The sequence below is a fragment of the Hemiscyllium ocellatum genome, chromosome 4 (genome assembly GCF_020745735.1).
Source record: "Hemiscyllium ocellatum isolate sHemOce1 chromosome 4, sHemOce1.pat.X.cur, whole genome shotgun sequence".
Taxonomy (NCBI): domain Eukaryota; kingdom Metazoa; phylum Chordata; class Chondrichthyes; order Orectolobiformes; family Hemiscylliidae; genus Hemiscyllium; species Hemiscyllium ocellatum.
In genome coordinates, this window is record NC_083404.1 from 75,595,337 (window position 1) to 75,614,995 (window position 19,659).

Consider the following 19,659-nt stretch of genomic DNA (forward strand, 5'->3'; position numbering starts at 1 on the left):
ACATATTCCTGATGAAGGGCTTTTGCCTGAAACATCGATTTTACTGCTCCTAGGATGCTGCCTGAACTGCTGTGCTTTTCCAGCACCACTCTAATCTAGACATAAGTAACTTTCTGCTGGAAGTCAATAATGAGCTCCTTTGGTTTTGCCAGCATTGAGAGGTTGTTCTCAGGGCACCATTTTTCCAGTCTTCCACCTCCTCTTTGTAGTCTGTTTCGTCGCCATCTGAGATTCGACCGACTATGGTGGTGTCATCAGCGAACTTGTAAATGGCATCAGTCTGGTATTTGGCAATGCTGTCATGTGTATACAGTGAGTACAGTAGTGGGCTGAGCTCAACAGCTCACCGATCTGCAGTCATGGGATCTGGACGACGTCTGCGAAGCAGGCAACAAAGCTGAACGGTTTATACCTTTTTGTGTTTGGCAGGGCAAGATCGCCAGCTCCAGGAATGTGCTCATTGCCTAACCATGTGCTTCTAACTATGCCAATGGCTATTGTGTCTTGGCCAAATTCCAAATGGATAACTGCTGTATACCCAAAACTCTTCTGTATCTTTTTATACTGGCCATTAGGTCATAAATTCTTGGGAATCTATTTCACCACAGCAAAGACACATGACCTAGTGATATTATCCAGATATCCAGGTAATGTTCTGGGGAGCAGAATTAAATCTTACCATGTCAGATGATGAATTCAATAAAATCTGGAATTAAGTCTAATGACCATGCAACTGTTGTCAATTGCCATGAAAGTCCACCTGGCTCACGAATGTAATTTAAGGGATATCCTTACTTGGCTTGGTCCCTGTGTGACTCCAGACATTCAGCAAGGTTATTGACTCTTAACTGTAATTAGGGGTAGGCAATAAATACTGGCCTAACAAACAATATCTGCGTAACTTGAATTTTTTATTTTTGAAAAATATTTTGAAATTAGATTGGAATTCTGGAAAGAAACTAGTATAGTTTGGAAGTTGACAACACCTACAGAGAGGAAAGGAAGGTTGGATATCAGTGGTAGTTTGTAAAAAGCTGTTGTTTTTTTTAAGGAGAGGTTGAGAGAACCAGTTGATGGAAATAGTTGGTAGCTGAAGGGAGAATGCTGTGCATACCAGGAAGGGAAGTTGATAAAGTGGAAAAATAAGTCTGAGAATGTGGAAATTATCACAGAATCTTTGAATGATATTGTATTTAAAGGGAGTTTGAAGTGTACAAGAGAGGAGGACATATTGGTAAAGTCCTGTGAGGAAGGAAAAGGAATGTCATTAGTAATCCTAAATATTGATATGTGCTAATTGTGCTTTGATTTTTTTTTTCTTTCCAGTTCTTTTGATGAATACAGTTCAGAATTGAAGTCGGGGCGCTTGGAATGGAGTCCTGTCCACAAATCAGAAAAATTCTGGCGTGAAAATGCTGCAAGATTGAATGAAAAGAACTATGAACTGTTGAAGTGAGTTTTATTTCGTTCAGATAAATTGGCATAAATGGCAAGCTAGTTACTAGGCATTGGAAACTTAGTTACTGCCGACCTACCTTTCACATTTGTTTGCAGAGTTTGGGTAACCCAGTGATATTTAATGGTATTTATAGTGGATTTTTGTCATTTAGTTTACATTTCATTATTATTCAAATAAATCAAATTTTACTTGTCTTTGTTATTAAGGACCATAGACTAGAAATGTTTTGGTGCATTGAGTAAAGCAGATGATCATTTAGTCCTCTGAGAAGGTTTACAAAATGTTACACAGCAACTGCCTTCCCTTGCTAGATTACCATAGCTAATGTTATTTCTCACATCAGTACCTAATTATTAATGCTAGAATTTTACCTCAATACTTTGACACTTTTTGTTTTAAATTCATGATAAATAAAGCATTTTAAGAATTGACAGGTAAGGGAGATGAGCCTATGGCATAGTTGGGAACACTGGATTGGCAGATCATAGCAATTACAGAAACATAGCCCAGAAATGGACAGGACTGGCAGTTTAATGTTCCAGTGCATAGATGCTGTTGGAAGAATAGAAAGGAAGTTGGGGGAATAGGGGTGGGAGAGCTGTTTTTGGTTACGATATTCCTGGGAGATCATCTGGTGAAGTCGTATGGATAGACCTGAGAAGCAAGAAAAGTGTGATCACATTGGTATTGTGTTAAAGAGATACCTGCCCTCCATTAGTCAGCAGGAAATTTAGAAGCAAGTATGTCAGATGTCTGTAATAATAATGTTTTAGTGGTAGTCAATTTTAACTTTACAAACATAGTCTGGGGCTGCCGTTTTGTTAAGGGCTTGGATGGGGAGAAATTTGTGTGTGCAATAAAATTTTCTTAATTAGTGTGTGAATGCACCTATTGGAGAAGAAACAACACTTCCTGTTGGGGAATAAGGCATGTGACTGAAGTGTCAGTGGGGAGCACTTTGGGGCAAGTCATCATAATTCTGTTTTAAAATATTTATGGAAAAGGATAAAACTGATCAAAAAGTTCAAGTTCTAATTTGGAGGAAGGCCATTTTTGATCGTATCAGACAGGAACTTCCAAAAGTTAATTGGGGGAGGCTGTTCACAAATAAAGGGACTGTTAGGAAGGGATTCTATAAAGTATACTAAGGGCAAAAGTGTAACTAGGGAAAGAATAAGGCCCCTTTTAAAGATCAACATTCCCATCCACCTGTGAAACCACGAGATGGATGTGATACTAAACTAATATTTTCTATTAGTATTTACTGTGGAGAAAGATGGAAGCTAGGGAACTTGGTGAAATAAATGGTGACATCTTGAAAAGAGTTCATATTACAATAAAGGAAGTGCTGAAGGTCTTAAAATGCATAAAAGTAGATAAATCCCCAGGACCTCATCTAGTATTGAGTGTCATGGAAACAGACCCTTCGATCCAACCCGTCCATGCCGACCAGATATCCCAACCCAATCTAGTCCCACTTGCCAGCACCCGGTCCATATCCCTCCAAACCCTTCCTATTTATATACCCATCTAAATGCCTCAAATGTTGCAATTTTACCAGCCTCCACCACGTCCTCTGGCAGTTCATTCCATACACGTACTACCCTCTGTGTGAAAAGGTTGCCCCTTAGGTCTCTTTTATATCTTTCCCCTCTCTCCCTAAACTTATGCCCTCTAGTTCTGGACTCTCCAAACCCAGGAAAAAGACTTTGTCTATTAATCCTATCCATAATTTTGTAAACCTTTTCAGAACCTGTGGAAAATTAGGGAAGAGATTGCTGGACCCCTTGCAGAGATGTTTGTATTGTCAGTAACCATTGGGGAGGTGCTGGAAGATTGGAGGTTGGCTAATGTGGAGCCACTATTTAAGAAATGCTGCAAGGAAAAGCTGGGGAACTATCGACTGGTGAGCTTTAAGTCAATGTTGGGAAAGTTGTTGGAAGGGATTCTGAAGGGCATGAGTTTACATGCATTTAGAAAGGCAAGGACTGATGGTCAATATAGCTTTGTGTGGGAATTCGTTAGTGCCTCACTAACTTGATTTGAATTTCTTTGAAGAAGTAACGAAGAGGATTGAAGGTAGAGAGATCGATGTGATCTAAATGGCCTTCACCAAGTTTCCATATAGAATACTAGTTAGCAAAATTAGATCACATTCAATGCAGGGAGAGCTAGATATTGGATACCGAATTGGCTCGAAGGTAGGAGATAGGGTGGTGGTGGAGGGTTGTTTTTCAGATTGGAGGCCTGTGACCAGCTATTGCCACAAGGATCAGTACTGGGTCCACTGCTTTTTATCATTCGTATAAATGATTTGGATGTGTATATAGGAGGTATGATTAATAAGTTTGTAGATGACCCCAAAACTTGACAGTGAGGCAAGTTACCTCACAGTATAACAGGATCTTGATCAGGCTGAACAATGGCAGATGGAGTTTAATTTAAATAAATCAGGTGCTGCGTTTTGGAAAGGCAAATCAGGCCAGGGTTCATACAGGGAGTGTTGCAGAACAGAGAGACCTTGGAGTGCAGGTTCATAATTCTTTGAAAGTGGAGTTGGAGGTAGACAGGATAGTGAAGGTGTTTGGTATGCTTGCCTTTATTGGTCAGAGTATTGAGTATAGGAATTGGGAGGTAATGTAGCATGTACAGGACATTGGTTAGGCCACTTTTGGAATTGTGTGTGCAATTCCGGTCACCCTGCTATAGGCAGGTATGTTGTGAAACTTGAAAGAGTTCAGAAAAGATTGACGAGGCTGTTGCCAGGGCTGAAGATATTGAGCTGTAGGGAGAGGCTGAGTGGGCTGGGGCTATTTTCCCTGGAGCAAGAGGGGTGACCTTTTGTAGGGGTTTGTGGAATCATGAGGGCCACGGATAGGGCAACTAGGCAAGGTCTTTTACTCGGTGTAGGAAAGTCCAATGCTAGAGGGTATAGGTTTAAGGTGAGAGGGAAAAGATTTAAAAGGAATCTAAGGAGCAACTTCATGCAAAGGGTGGTGGAATTTTGCAATGAACTGCCAGAGGCAGTGGTAAGATTACAACATTTAAAAGACATCTGGATGGGAATATGAATAGGAAGAGTTTTGAAGGAGATGGGCCAAATGCTGGCAAATGGGACTAGATTCATTTTGGAAACATGGTCGGCATGGATGATTTGTATTGAAGGATCTATTTCCATGTTGTACAGCTCTGACACTAAATATATGCTAATCTCATTGGATTGTTTTTTAACTTCTCTTGCAAAGGATTCTGACTAGGCTTTTGGAAGTCTCTGATGACCCTCAGGTGTTGGCAGTTGCTGCACATGATATTGGTGAATATGTGCGTCACTACCCTCGGGGAAAACGGTAAGTTTTCGCAGTAAATATAGTCAACATAATTAGCATGCTTTCTGAATATTTAATGTGAAAGTGTAAAAATCACTTATTTAGAAATTGTCATAACTACTGGTCAGAACCCTTAAATAGTTGTGGAAATTTTGGCTTGTATTTCCAAGATGTATCTAATGCCTTTTTTAAAAAGAAAACCTCCTAAGAAAATAGCTTTGATGTAAATTATGGTTATCTGGAGAGTTACTGGCCTTTTTGACTATGCAAGTGCTGAACAAATGTCTCTTTAAGGTGCAATCTGGTAACCACCTTTACCCATATGACATGCACTTCTGGAAAGCCATGATAATCCTTAAAGCACTTGCAGTCAAGTAAAATTGTTTTCATCATTAGGGTCTAAAATGTGGCTATGAAGATAGATGTGAGAAGAATGCTGAGTTAACGGTTCGAGTCCAATGACATCCTCTTCAGAACTACTTAGCAACTAGGAAAAAGTGTTGCTTCCGCAAAAGCCAAAGTGTTTTTTGATGGGGAAGGTGTTGAAGGGGAGAATTTATTGGATTTGTGGACCACCTCACAGTTCTGATGAGTCATTGGACTCCGTTAACTCTGCTTTCTCCCTGCAGATGCTATCAGACCTGTTGAGTTTCTCTCGAAATTTCTGTTTTAATTTCAGGTCACGATCTATTTTAGTTTAAGATAATAAATGCATTTGCTGTGACTTTCCAAAATTCCTGAGATTCTGCAAAGATCCCAATAGATTGAAATATATTACAGTATTCAAGAAAGGAGGGAAGCAGAAAGCTGGAAACTCTGATCGCCTAATGTTTGTCATAGGAAAAATGCTAAAATCCATTCTTAGAGATAGTCGCAGAACATTGCCTAATTATATCAGATTTTTATTTCCAGAGTTAGTGTGGATTTGTGAAATGAAAATAATTTATGAACTTAAATTTTTGCAGTCAATAGAGGGAAGCCATAGAAATGATATATTTGTATGAACAATTGAGTTAATGGGCTGAATAATGGCAGATGGTGTTTAATTTGGATAAATGTGTGGTGTTCATTTTGCCAAAGCAAACCATAATAGGACTTGTACAGTTAATAGTAAGACCCTGGGGAGTGTAGGAAAAGCCATCAAAGACAGTTTATACAATTCAAAGTAGAACCTAAGAGTAGTGTTAGAACAGAGACCTAGGGGTTCAGGTACATAATTCTTTGAAGTTTGTATCACATAAGGCATTTAACATGCTTGCCTTCATTGCCGAAACCTTTGAATATAGGAACTGGAATGTTATACTGAAGATGTACAAGACATTGATTAGGCCTGTTCTGGGGTACTGCGTCCAGTTCTAGTTGTCCTGTTATAGGAAAGATATTATAAAACCAGAGAGGGCTCGAGATTTATTAGGATGTTGTCAGGCATAGAAGATTTGAGTTACAACGATTGGGACTTTCATTGGAATGTAGGAGGTTGTGAGGTGACCTCAGAGGTTTGTAAAATAATGAGGGTATTTATCAGGTGAATGGCAGGTGTCTTCCTCTAGGGTGGGGGATTTCAAGACAAAGGGGCACATTTGAGGTGAGTGGAGAGAGATTTTGTTTTTAAATGTGGTAATTTTGTGCTTTGTACGTGGAATGAGCTTCCAGAGGAAGTGGTGATTGTGGGTACAGTTACAATGTTTTAAAAAACTTAAATAATTACATAAATAGGAGGTTTTTGGGATATTGGCCAAGTGCAGATAGGTAGGACTAGTTTAGTTTGGAATTATGGTTGGCATGGACTGGCTGTACTGAAAGGCCTGTTCATGCTGTATCCCTCTGATTCAAAAAGTACTTGACACGATGCCATGATAAAATACACAAAGTAAGCACATATGGAGCAGTGTTATCTTTAGGCATATTGGCCTGGGTAAAGGAGCGGTTAGCTAACAGATTAGAATAAACATAAATGGGTTATTTTAGGTTGGCAAGCTTTTTAAAGTAGTGGACTGCCACAGAATCATTATTCTTGAGTATTTACAATCTAGATCACTGACTTAAATGAAGGCACCAAATGCATATTAATTAAATTTGCTGATGACACACAGGTAGCAAAATAACTTGCCAAGATGACAAAAATAATCTATTATGGGACAGAGATGTTAAATAAGTAGGCAAAAAATTGGTCAGTGGGATATAATATGGGAAAATGTGAGGTTATCCACAGAGTAGAAAAGCAGAATACGTTTTGAATGGAAAGAGATTGCAGAAATTGGTGGTACAGAGGGATCTGGATGTCCTGGTACATCGTGCAGAAAACATTAAAACATAGTACAGGCCCTTTGGGCCACGACGTTGTGCTGAACATTTATCTTGATCTAAGATCAACCTAAACTACACACCCCTCAATCTACTGCCATCCATGTGCTTGTCTAGCAGTTGCTTAAATGGCCCGAATGTCTCTGACTCTACTACCACTGCTGACAGTGCATTCCATGCACCCACCACTCTGTAAAGAACCTATCTCTGACATCTCCCCTTTATATTCCTCCATTCTCCTTAAAATTATGACCCCTTGTGACTCTATCAAGTCACCTCTCTTCCTTTTGCTTAGTGTGAAAAGCCCTAGCTCACGCAACCTCTCTTATGACAAGCCCTCCAATCCAGGCATCATCCTGGTAAATCTCCTCTGCACCCTCTCTAACACATCATTCTTCCTATAATGAGGTGACCAGAAGTGGACACAATATTCCAAGTGTACTCTAACCAGGGTTTTATAGAGCTGCAGCAAAATGTCGCAGTTCTTAAAACTCATTTATCTCCTATGTTAATGGAAGCCAAAACACCATTCGCCTTAACAGCCCTATCAACTTGGGTGGCAATTTTGAGGGATCTTTGTACGTGGACCCCAAGATCCTGCTGTTCCTCCACACTGCCAAGAATTCTGTGTTTAACCCTGTATTCAGCATTCAAATTTGATCTTCCAAAATAAATCCCTTCCAGGTTGAATTCCATCTGCCACTTCCCAGCCCAGCTCTGCATCCTGTCATTGTCTTGTTTCAGCCTACAACAGCCCTCAACACTATCTACAACACCACCGACCTTTGTGGCAAACTTACTTACCCACCTTTCCACTTCTTCCTCCAAGTAATTTATAACAACTACAAAGAGCAGAGGCCCAAGAACAGATCCCTGTGGGACACCACTGATCACTGACCTCCAGTCTGAACACTTTCCACCCACTACCACTCGTCTTCTTTCGGCCAGTTGATTTCTGTATTCAGATAGCCAAATTTCCCTGCATCCCTTAACTCCTAACTTTCTGGATGACCCTACCATTGGAAACCTTTATCAAATGCTTTACTGCAATAAATATACACCACATCCACTATTCGACCTTCGTCAACTTGTCTCTTCACATCCTCAAAGAACTCAATAAGGCTTGTGAGGCATGGCCTGCCCCTCAAAGCAATGCTGACTATCTTTATTCAAACTGATTTTTCCACATGGTCAAAAATCCTGTGTCTCAGAATCCTTTCCAGTACCTTGCTTACTGGAAGATGTTAGACTGACTGGTCTGTAGTACCCTAGGATTTTCCTATTCCCTTTCTTGTGCAGAGGAATAGCATTCGCTTCCCTCCATTTGTAGGTACAGGAAGTAGTTGGAAAGGTAAATGGGATATTGTTTATTGCAAGGAGAATCTAGTTTAAAATCATCCTGTAGAATCCAAAATCCCAGTTAGACCACATCTAGAGTAGTGTGTACAGTTTGGGTCTCATTACTTGAAGGATATGGCGTCAGCTATTACGAGGGGGCATAGCTTTAAATTAAGGGTTGGTAGGTATAGGACAGATGTTAGGGGTAGATTCTTTACTCAGCAAGTCGTGAGTTCATGGAATGCCCTGCCAGTAGCAGTGGTGGACTCTCCCTCTTTATGGGCATTTAAACGGGCATTGGATAGACATATGGAGGACAGTGGGCTAGTGTAGGTTAGGTGTGCTTGAATCGGCACAATATCGAGGGCCAAAAGGCCTGTACTGCGCTGTATTTTTCTATGATGTAATTGTGTAGAAGTTGCTTAATTATGCAAGTGGGCAATTGCATTAGAAACCCGTTCTAAGGTAGCTTGATTCCTGAGATGAAATGTTCATCTTTGCCTGATTAAGATAACTAAGTTGGACTTATTCTTCGAAACACTGGACATAAAAGCTGATCTTATTGATGTGAGATAAAAGATAGAGATGAGATTTTTTGGCTGTGGTCTTGTTGAGGCCAGTGTCCCTTCTTATTCAGAAGGCTAAGGTGAAATATCTAATCAGAAAATTGAAGGTAATTGATGGCTTGGGGAGTTTGCAGAAAGGCAAGTATAGTTACGGGCTAAATCAGATCATCCATGATATAATGGAATGGCAGGCCAGACCTGATGGGGCAAGTGGCAAGCTCATACTCACAGTCGTGGTGTTGTGTATTCAAACTATTAAACTGTTTCAAGAAATAAATGAATGTTTTAAAATTAATCTGAAAATTTACTAATCGTTATAACTGGTTTCAGTGTAATTGAACAGCTTGGAGGCAAGCAACTTGTCATGAACCATATGCATCATGAAGATCAGCAAGTGCGCTACAATGCACTTTTGGCAGTTCAAAAATTGATGGTGCATAACTGGTATGTATAATTTATAGTAGTAAATTTGGAACATGTCCACTGTCTTTTAAGTCATAATATTTCCAGTGGAAAATACCATCATATTTTCTCATAATTGTAACAGTGCTAAGCAGTTTCTACTAAAAAGTTCAAAAATGAATTGAAAAGCAAAATGCAGATTTACTGGCCATGTAAAATAAAAACAAAACACTCAACAGGTTAGGCAGAATCTGTAAAGAGATAAAATGTTCATGTTTGAGCTCTGTGTTTCACCAGAACTGGGGGGGGAAAAAAAATTGTTGAAATATGTTTTGAACTAGGGGTGGGTAGACCAGAACAAAAGGAAAACTTATGAAAGGGTTAAAGACTGGAGCAACTGGCAGGAAAGGTAGTCTTCCAGGATCAAACAAAATGGTGAAGGGACAAAAGAAAGCAGAAGTAAAAGGCATTCCTAGAGAAACCTGCTCCCATGCTGACATCTCAATCCTCTGTCTGCTGTACTGTTCCAATAAACTGTGAGCTTGAGGAGCATTGTCTTTTAAGTAGGTATTTCAAAGCTGACTTAGTTAAACTCTTAAAGTTTTATTTCAGATCATAATCACTCATGAATTTTGAAAGTAGAATAGGTTGACCTCTCTCTCCCTTCCTTTCTTGAATTCCATTTTGACAAAATCCATTTTCTGAAGTTACAGAATGAGCTCTTCAGACCTGATTTCAGATTCAAATGGGGAAAAAGTCCTGATATTTGAAACTTTAGATTAGATTCCCTACAGTATGGAAACAGGCCCTTCGGCCCAACAAGTCCACACCGACCCTCTGAAGAGTAACCCACTCAGACCCATTTTCCTCTGACAGTGCTAGGTGCATTAATGGGTAATTTACTATGGCCAATTCACCTGACCTGCACATCTTTGGATTGTGGGAGGAAACCGGAGCACCCGGAGGAAAGCCACGCAGACACTGGGAGAATGCTCAAACTGCACACACAGCCACCCAAGGCTGGGAATTGAACCTGGGACCCTGGTGCTGTGAGGCAGCAGTGCTATCCCTTAGAGCCACCGTGCCGCCCACTAAAGCCACCACGCCGTCCACTTGATCAGAATTTCAAACTACTCAACTAAGTGGAAATATGGCTTTGCTTTAAGTATTGTCTCTTGGTGACAGCTTGCTTTTCCTTGCGAGTTTCTCAAAAGACCTCCACCCAGGTCTGTGAACAGCACCTCCGGCCAGAAGCTTTTGCTAGGCAACGACAGAACAGAACCTAGTGTTTTTCCAGCAATTGAGGGCCATAAAAGTTACTGCTTTCAAATGCTCCATTAACTCCCTTCCAAACTTTTCCAGTGAACAGCTGCTAATAGACAGTTCTCTTTTAAGTTTTGACTTTTGATTTACAAAAAATCATGTAATAAATTTTCTGCAACCCAGCAGAATGTCTAAACCGTTCTACATTCTAATGTTTTGTAATCCATAAATGTATTTGCAACTTCCATGAAGATCAGTGCCAGAACCACTGCTACTTATAATTTCTCATTGATGGTTTAGACTTTAGAATCAAAAACGTTATTTCTAAATTTGCAGATGATTCCAAAATAGGTGTTGGAATAGCAAATGCTGAGAAGGACTAACAAATTAGCGTTTTAATAAACTTGCAGAACAGGGAAATAATTGGCAATGCAGATATAACTGTACATTTGATAGGAAGAATAAGGGTGTCACATACTGGAATTGAAAATTTGAATTTGAGTGCATAGGTAGGCTAGAAGAACAAAGGATTTGAGTATGGAAACGCAATCACTAAATTGTACCACAGATTAAGTAGTGCATTTTAAAAGTAGTGTTCTAAGGTTTTTAAAAAGGAGAGAATGGAAAAACAGGATTGTTAACTGATCTTTAATTGAACATTGGCTTTATTTTTAAAAGTTCATTCATAGGATGAGGGCCTCACCAGCTAGGCCAGCATTTATTGCCCATCCCTATTTGCTCAGAAATCAGTTGAGTCCACCACATTGCAGTGGGTTGGAGTCACAAGTAGATCAGGCAGTTAAGTATGGTAAATTTCTTCCCTAAAAGACATCACTGTTATCTATCCACCTCCATAACCAGCGCTCCTCAAACATTCCAGAAGATTCCCCTGGCCTCGGAAACGACTCAGACACCATTAGCCATGTGGCTGATGCAGCTACCACCCCAATGCCGATTGATGTCACTTCCGCCCTCATCATGGCCACTCCCACAACCACTTCCGCCCCTCACAATTCCTCATGCATCACACGTGACATCACGACCGCTCCTCACATCATCGCTGATGCCACACACTCAATGACTTCCGCCACCCCTACTGCTGTGGTCACCAACACCTCCGCCCCCAGTGCCACTCACCTGCAATCTGCTGACACGCCCCCCCCCCCCCAGGAGACTCCACTGTCACTATCTCCACTCCCCAGAACCCTGAGGGAACACTACCCCTACTCATGACTCCACTGAGGACGAACGATCAGTCCTCAGCAAAGGACTCGCCTTCATCCCCTCCGTCCACGCATCAATGAATTTAATACACGCCGTGACATTGAACAACTCTTCCATCAGAATTCCCGCCCACCTTCCGAGGACCCCTTCACCCACCTCCAACACACTGCATCCACCTGGACACCCCGCGCTGGCCTCTTAACTGCCCTCGACCTCTTCATTTCCAACTGCCGCCGGGACATTAACCACCTCAACCTGTCTACCTCCCTCCCCCATTCCAACCTCTCACCCTCACAACGTGCAGCCCTCCAATCCCTCTGCTCCAATCCCAACCTCACCATCAAGCCAGCGGATAAAGGGGGTGCAGTGGTAGTCTGGTGCACTGACCTCTACACTGCTGAAGCCAAACGTCAATATGAGGACACCTCTTCCTACTGCCCCCTCGACCATGACCCCACCCCCCCATCACCAAACCATCATCTCCCAGACCATACAGAACCTCATCACCTCAGGAGATCTCCCACCCACAGCTTCCAACCTCATAGTCCGGGAACCCCACACTGCCTGGTTCTCCCTCCTTCCCAAGATCCACAAGCTTGACCGCCCTGGCGGACCCATTGTCTCAGCATGCTTCTGCCCCACTGAACTCATTTCTACCTACCTTGACACTGTCCAAGTCCAATCCAGGAACTCCCTACATACATTCGAGACACCACCCATACCCTCCACCTCCTCCAAGACTTCCGTTTCCCCGGCCCCCAACGCCTCATCTTCACCATGGATATCCAATCCCTCTACACCTCCATCCGCCATGACCAGGGCCTCCAAGCCCTCCGTTCTTTCCTCTCCAGACGTCCCCAACAGTACCCTTCTATCGACACACTCATTCGTTTGGCCGAACTGTTCCTCACCCTTAACAATTTCTCCTTTGAATCCTCCCACTTCCTCCAGACCAAAGGGGTAGCCATGGGCACAGTATGGGCCCCAGCTATGCCTGTCTCTTTGTTGGCTACGTAGAACAGTTGATCTTCTGTAATTACACTGGCACCTCTCCCCAGCTCGTTCTCCGCTACATTGATGACTGCATTGGCACCACCTCGTGCTCCCGCGAAGAGGTTGAGCAATTCATCAACTTCACCAACACATTTCACCCTGACCTTAAATTTACCTGGACCATCTCTGACACCTCCCTCCCCTTCCTGGACGTCTCCATCTCCATTAATGATGACCGACTTGACACTGACGTTTTTTTACAAACCCACCGACTCCCACAGCTACCTTGATTACACCATTTACCCCCCTACCTCTTGCAAAAATGCCATCCCGTATTCCCAATTCCTCCGCCTCCACTGTATCTGCTCCCAGGAGGACCAGTTCCACCATAGAACACACCAGATGGCCTCCTTCTTTAGAGACCGCAATTTTCCTTCCCACGTGCTTAAAGATGCCCTCCAAAGCATTTCGTCCACATCCCGCACCTCCGCCCTCAGATCCCACCCCTCCAACCGTAACAAGGACAGAACGTCCCTGGCCGCCGGCATTTCCGCCACCTCCAAAAAGACCCCACCACTAGGGATATATTTCCCTCCCCACCCCTTTCCGCCTTCCGCAAAGACCATTCCCTCCGTGACTACCTGGTCAGGTCCACACCCCCCTACAACCCACCCTCCCATTTTGGCACTTCCCCCTGCCACCGCAGGAACTGTAAAACCCGTGCCCACACCACCTCCCTCACCTCTATCCAGGGCCCTAAAGGAGCATTCCACATCCATCAAAGTTTTACCTGCACATCCACTAATATCATTTATTGTATCCGTTGCTCCCGATGCGGTCTCCTCTACAATGGGTAGACTGGGCGCCTCCTAGCAGGGCGCTTTAGGGAACGTCTCCAGGACACCCGCACCAATCATCTACACCGCCCCGTGGCCTAACATTTCAACTCCCCCACCCACCCTGCCAAGGACATGGAGGTCCTAGGCCTCCTTCACCGCCGCTCCCTCACCACCAGACGCCTGGAGGAAGAATGCCTCATCTTTCGCCTTGGAACACTTCAACCCCAGGGCATCAATGTGGACTTCAACAGTTTCCTCATTTTCCCCTTCCCCCACCTCACCCGAGTTCCAAACTTCCAGCTCAGAACTGTCCCCATGACTTGTCTGGACTTGTCCTATCTGCCTAATCCTTTTCCACCTATCCACTCCATCCTCTCCTCCCTGACCTATCGCCTTCATCCCCTCCCCCACTCTCCCATGCTACTTTCTCCCCACCCCCACCCTCCTCTAGCTTATCTCTCCACGCTTCAGGCTCACTGCCTTTATTCCTGATGAAGGGCTTTTGCCCGAAACGTCGATTTCTCTGCACTTTGGATGCTACCTGAACTGCTGTGCTCTTCCAGCTCCACTAATCCAGATGAGTTTTTTAAACAATCGACAGTGGTTTTATGGTCTTAATTCCAGACTTCAATTCAAATTTCGCTAATAACCATGATAGGATTTGAACCCAGGTTGGCAGAGCATTTCCTGGGTCTCTGGGTTAACAGTCCAATGATAATACCACAAGGCTGTCACCTCCCCAAAATTTTCCACTGCATTTTACAGAACTGTGTGCACTGTTGGTTAGATTATTTTAAAAATAAATGAAGTATGGATTGTGCAAATAAAGTACAAGAATGGTAGGAAAAATGAGTGTATACATGTCATGGAATGAGAAACAGGCTGGATCTTTTTTTCTCTTAGGATAAACAATGAAGAGGGGTGGCCAAATGAAATTCTTTTAGTAGTTTTTTAGTAAAGTAGTTATAGAGATGATGTTTCTACTTGTGGCGAAGAGCATAACCATAATCCTGTAAAATTCCAATAAGCAATTCGGAAGAAATCTTATTTACTCAGAATTTTGTAATATGGAAGTTGCTACCACATCGTGATTGAAGCTTTGAAGGGGACTTACATGTGAGGAAGAGAGATTAGAGCTGCTGATAAATTTAAATCGGAAAATGTGGAAGAACCTTGTGTGGACCGTCAAATTTGTAATGGATGGTTTAGGCCAAATGGTCTGTTTATAAAATTTATATGCTTGTTCACTGTAATCATTTATGATGGCAATTGGATGGTGTTTTCCAGTGATCTGTAATTGCACTCAGACTCCAGAATTTGTTGCAAGTTAAAATGCCTTAAAGTCTTAAATGAACAGTTTTAGAGCACAAACCAAAGTTAAGCTGGACTATATTCGTTCATAATTGTTTGTTTCCAATTCATACAGATGTTTCTAACAATTAAAGACAACTAGACTTTATGTTAAAAATTGATGGAGTGCTGTACGACCCAGTACTTGGCTGTCATGTTTTCTTTGGAAGGTTGGGCATCTTGAGCCTGCACTTGTTGATCTTATTTGCCATTCCTGTTGAGCTGTATTCTTAAAAATTACCAAAGTTTATCTTGTCCTGTGTCACTTAAATCTTCAAGAGAACTATGGCAATCTCGCATATGCCAGTCTTAAAAAAAAAACTCATCTGAAGTACTGGGATTAACCTTTGTAGAAATGTAATTTGCTTTTGGGACATGTAGATGCTGTTCCTAAGCGATTGTCTTCCTAATTATAATAAATACACAAGAGCCCTACTGCCTCTGTTATCTTTGATATGAAAGTGCCAGTGTTGGGCTAGGGTGGGCAAAGTTTTAAAAAAATTTCTCAATGCCAGGTTATAGTCCAATAGGTTTATTTGGAAGCATTAGCTTTCAGAGCTGCTTCTTCATCAATTAGCTGTGGAGCAGGATCATAAATTTATAGCAAAGGATTAGTGTCATGCAACTGAAATGATATATTGAACAAACCTAGATTGCTGTTAAGTCTTTCATCTTTTAGAATGGATTTTAGGTTTCGATTCATTAATATTTAAATCCCAGAATAACTATTCAATCACGTTCTCGATAACTTAAGGTTGGCCTTAAGTTAATCTCGAATGTGACTTGAAAGAAGTGTGTTATGATCCTGCTCCACAGCTAACTGATGAAGGAGCAGTGCTACGAAAGCTAGTGCTCCCAAATAAACCTGTTGGAGTATAACCTGGTATTGTGTAATTTTTAATGCTGTTACCTTTGACAAAGCTTGGTAATTCCCACCTACTATTAATATCATTTGTCTGATTTCTTTTGACTAATTTCTACAACCTCACCTTCCTTCCCCACAATTTATATTTGATTTCAATCTACAGTACGTCTATCCTCCAATTGCTAAGAACAAAGAATGCTGACACATTGTCCTTCCACACTAATCATGTCTTCATTTCCAGGATCCATGAACTTCTGTTCTCTTCCTATTAATGTATTTGTCCAGATATTTCTTGAGTGCTGGTATTGTCTGCTTCCACCATCACCTCTGATAGCACATTCCAGGCACTCACCAGCCTTTGTGGAAGTATATGCCTCACACACCTCTTAAGCTCCCCACACCCCTGTACCCTGCCACACCTTGAACCTGTGTCCCCTAGTAATTCACCCCTCCACTCTTGGGGGGGGGGGGGGGGGGGTGCGGCTATACTTTTCACTCTACCAATGCTATTCTCAAACTTTTAAACTTGCATCAAGTTGCCCCTCAACCTCCTGTGTTCATGAAAACAACCTAGTCTATCCAACTTTTTCTTCATGACTAAAAGCACCCATACCAGGCAACATCCTGGTAAACCTTTTCTGCACCTTCTCCAAAGCATCCTCATCCTTTGGATAGTGCGGTGAGCAGAACTGTATGCAATATTCCAGATATGGCCTAACTAAAGTTCTGTAAAGCTGCAGCATGACTTGCCTATCATAGGCCTTTTTTTCTTCACCACATTATCTCCCTACACTGCCAACTTTGTGATCTGTGGACTTACGCACCCAGATCCTTATGCATATCAATCCTCCTAAGGGTTCTGCCATTCACTGTATAATTTTCACCTGTACTTGACCTTCGAAAATGCATCACATCATTTGTCCAGATTAAACTCCATCTGCCATTTTTCTGCCCATGCCTCCAATTGACCTAATCCTGCTGTATCCTCTGATTATCCTCCTCCCAACACCACCTAACCTTCGGTATCATCTGCAAATTTACTCATTAGACAAGCTATGTTTTCCTCCAAATCATTTATGTAGATTGTGAATAGCAGAGGTCCCAGCACTAATCCCGGTGGAACTAGTCAACCTTCCAGTCCAAAAAGTATCCTTCCACTGCTACCCTCTGTCTTCATGACTAAGCCTTTCTGTATTGATCTTGCCCGCTCACTAATTTTGCTTTACAAAATGTGACAGTTAGAAGTTACCTTGATAACATAATGACAATTTTATCAGGCTTCAGGAAGTGTTGTTTCCATTATCCAAGAAGCAATAGTAGACATTTTCTGTCTATAGATCTCAACACTGAGTGTCATCTCTAAGGATTTAAATCTTTAGCTACCTCAATATAATTTGAAGTGGCTTATGTAAAATGAGTATGGTAATGATAGATGAAAGATGATTGTCCAGAATAATGTGTCTTACAATCAAAAACATCTGCATAAATTTTGTAGTACATGGTTATGCCAGACCTTGTAAAAGGTTTTACTATTGATCCTAAATTGCAACAAAGATGCAACTGAACAGTGAATATGCATTGTAGTCTAAACTTCCCTTTACACCACCTCACCCAAGATTTTGCTTTAGAAGGACTTTCATCAGGCATTCTGATGAAGGGTTTTTGCCCGAAACTTCGATTTTTTTTTCCCCCCACCCCCCCGGCTCCTCGGATGTTGCCTGAACCGCTGCGCTTTTCTAGCACCACTCTAATGTTGACTCCGATTTCCGGCATCTGCAGTACTCACTTCCACCCAGTTTGCTTTTAGAAGTCCCATTTGGGTTCTAAAACTATTATAACTGATTTGTCTGCCACATCTATTTTGCAGGATCTTTGTTGAACCTACCTGCTTTAAGGTAACAACATAGCTTGAAAAGATACAAATCTGCATCTAAAACTCAAAGATGAGAGTATAGTCCATTTGTCCAGTAGGAATAAAGGTGATGCTATCAGCATCAATTCTATTCAAGATCAACTTTTATTCACTACATACACTCAGTTAGTTACTGAGGTTGGAGATGAGGATTTTTCCTACAATTCAAGTTTGACTGTTTTAGATTGAACAAGTGTGCAACATTGTATAATATTTGTAATTCTCCTGTGCCTTGGCACCATTCTTTTGTCTGAAGTAATTTGGAAGATTATGGCAATGTTTCTTCAAATTCTGTTTTTCCTTTTACTGTCCTCAGATGCATCCCGTTGAGTTGTGCTGATTTATCAACTTTAAGTACAACTTCCCTTTCTAATATATCCACATTTGGCCCATCTAAAACCTTAACTGCCACCTATTTCATGGTCACTTTTGCAGCATCTTCCTTTTGTAAGGATGGATCCAAAGTACTCAGTACCTCAATTGTATCCACTTGCCCATATGCAAAACGTCCATTTAGTCTCCTTTCTTACTACCATTTTACTGTTTATGTACCAATAGAAAATCTTTAGTTTCCCTGTTTTAGTTACAAATCTCTTCTCATATTCTGCCTTTTTTAAACTTCCCTATGTAGGGTGGCATGGTGGCTCAGTGGTTAGCACTGCTGCCTCACAGCACAGTGTTCGTTTCCAGCCTTGGGCAACTGTCTGTGTGTGAAGTTTGCACGTTGTCTCCATTTCTGCATAGGTTTCCTCCCATAGTCCAGAGATGTGCAGGTTAGGTGAATTGGCCGTGCTAAATTACCCATAGTGTTCAGGGATGCATCGGCTAGGGACGTTAGGAGAAATGTGAAGTCTTAAGTCAGGGAATGGGTCTGGGTGGGATATTCTTTGGAGGGTCGGTGTGGACTTGTTGGACGGAATGGCCTGTTTCCACACTGTAGGGACTCTGTCTGTAATTTATCCCATGTGCAAATTGACATAAGGTAAATCACATTAGTTGTTCTTGCATCCCATGTAACAAGGGAAGTAGAGAATTCCAAACTAGTGAGGCAAGAGGCCAAATTTGTGAAGATATAATTCAGTTACAGGAGGCAAAGATAATTAATGGAAATGAAAAAATTGAAGATGAGCGATAAAGAGAATAATGAGGCAATAAATAGATAAGGCTACATATTAAAGTTCCAGTAATAAAAAGATAAACTAAGATGTCTGTTTCTGAATGCATGTTACATTTGAAACAGACAAAGTGAAGGTAAATGGAAATAATTGTGAACATTCTGGTGGCCAAGACAGTGACATGGCTGCAGGATGGCAGGAGTGGGACCTAAATCTTGAATACAAGACATGAATACAGGAACTAAAAGGAGGGGAAGAAGGGCTTTGTTAGTTGATGATGACTTCCGATAACTAGGGCGAGGAAACACACTTTTTGGTAGAGATGAGAAATGATAAAGATGTGAAGTCACTTGTGGTGTGCAAATCTCTTAATAGCAACCACTAAGCTACTACATATGTAGTCTCATTTTGTTAATTGTTCTAGGAAATCTAGAAAATGTGAAATATTTTAAAAGTCATGTTTTCCTTTTTTTGGTTTTTTTCATATTTTTATCCAGTGTCTTTCCCTTCCTCCTCTATCTAATTGGACATTGACTTCACATGTTCATTAACTTTTCCCTTCTATCCTTCCACCATGTTTGTTACACTGTCCTATTCACCAAGGTTCCAGCTATTCTCTTGACCTTCATGTGTCATTAATTCGCATTCCAACAGTTGTGTGAGAAATATTGTTAAAATGAACTTGTATGAATAAATATAACTA

General features: G+C 41.6%; 1 protein-coding gene across 3 annotated transcripts in view; it reads left to right on the plus strand.

Annotated features, from left to right (window-relative positions):
• The window catches only part of atp6v1h (ATPase H+ transporting V1 subunit H), a 128,912-nt gene that overhangs the window by 101,468 nt on the left and 7,785 nt on the right, over window positions 1–19,659 (plus strand). For all 3 annotated transcript variants that reach the window (XM_060824336.1, XM_060824337.1, XM_060824341.1), the window contains 3 exons: window positions 1,327–1,452; window positions 4,705–4,806; window positions 9,324–9,437. In XM_060824336.1, coding sequence (XP_060680319.1) covers window positions 1,327–1,452; window positions 4,705–4,806; window positions 9,324–9,437 — 342 coding nt within the window. The remainder of the gene's footprint in view (window positions 1–1,326; window positions 1,453–4,704; window positions 4,807–9,323; window positions 9,438–19,659) is intronic.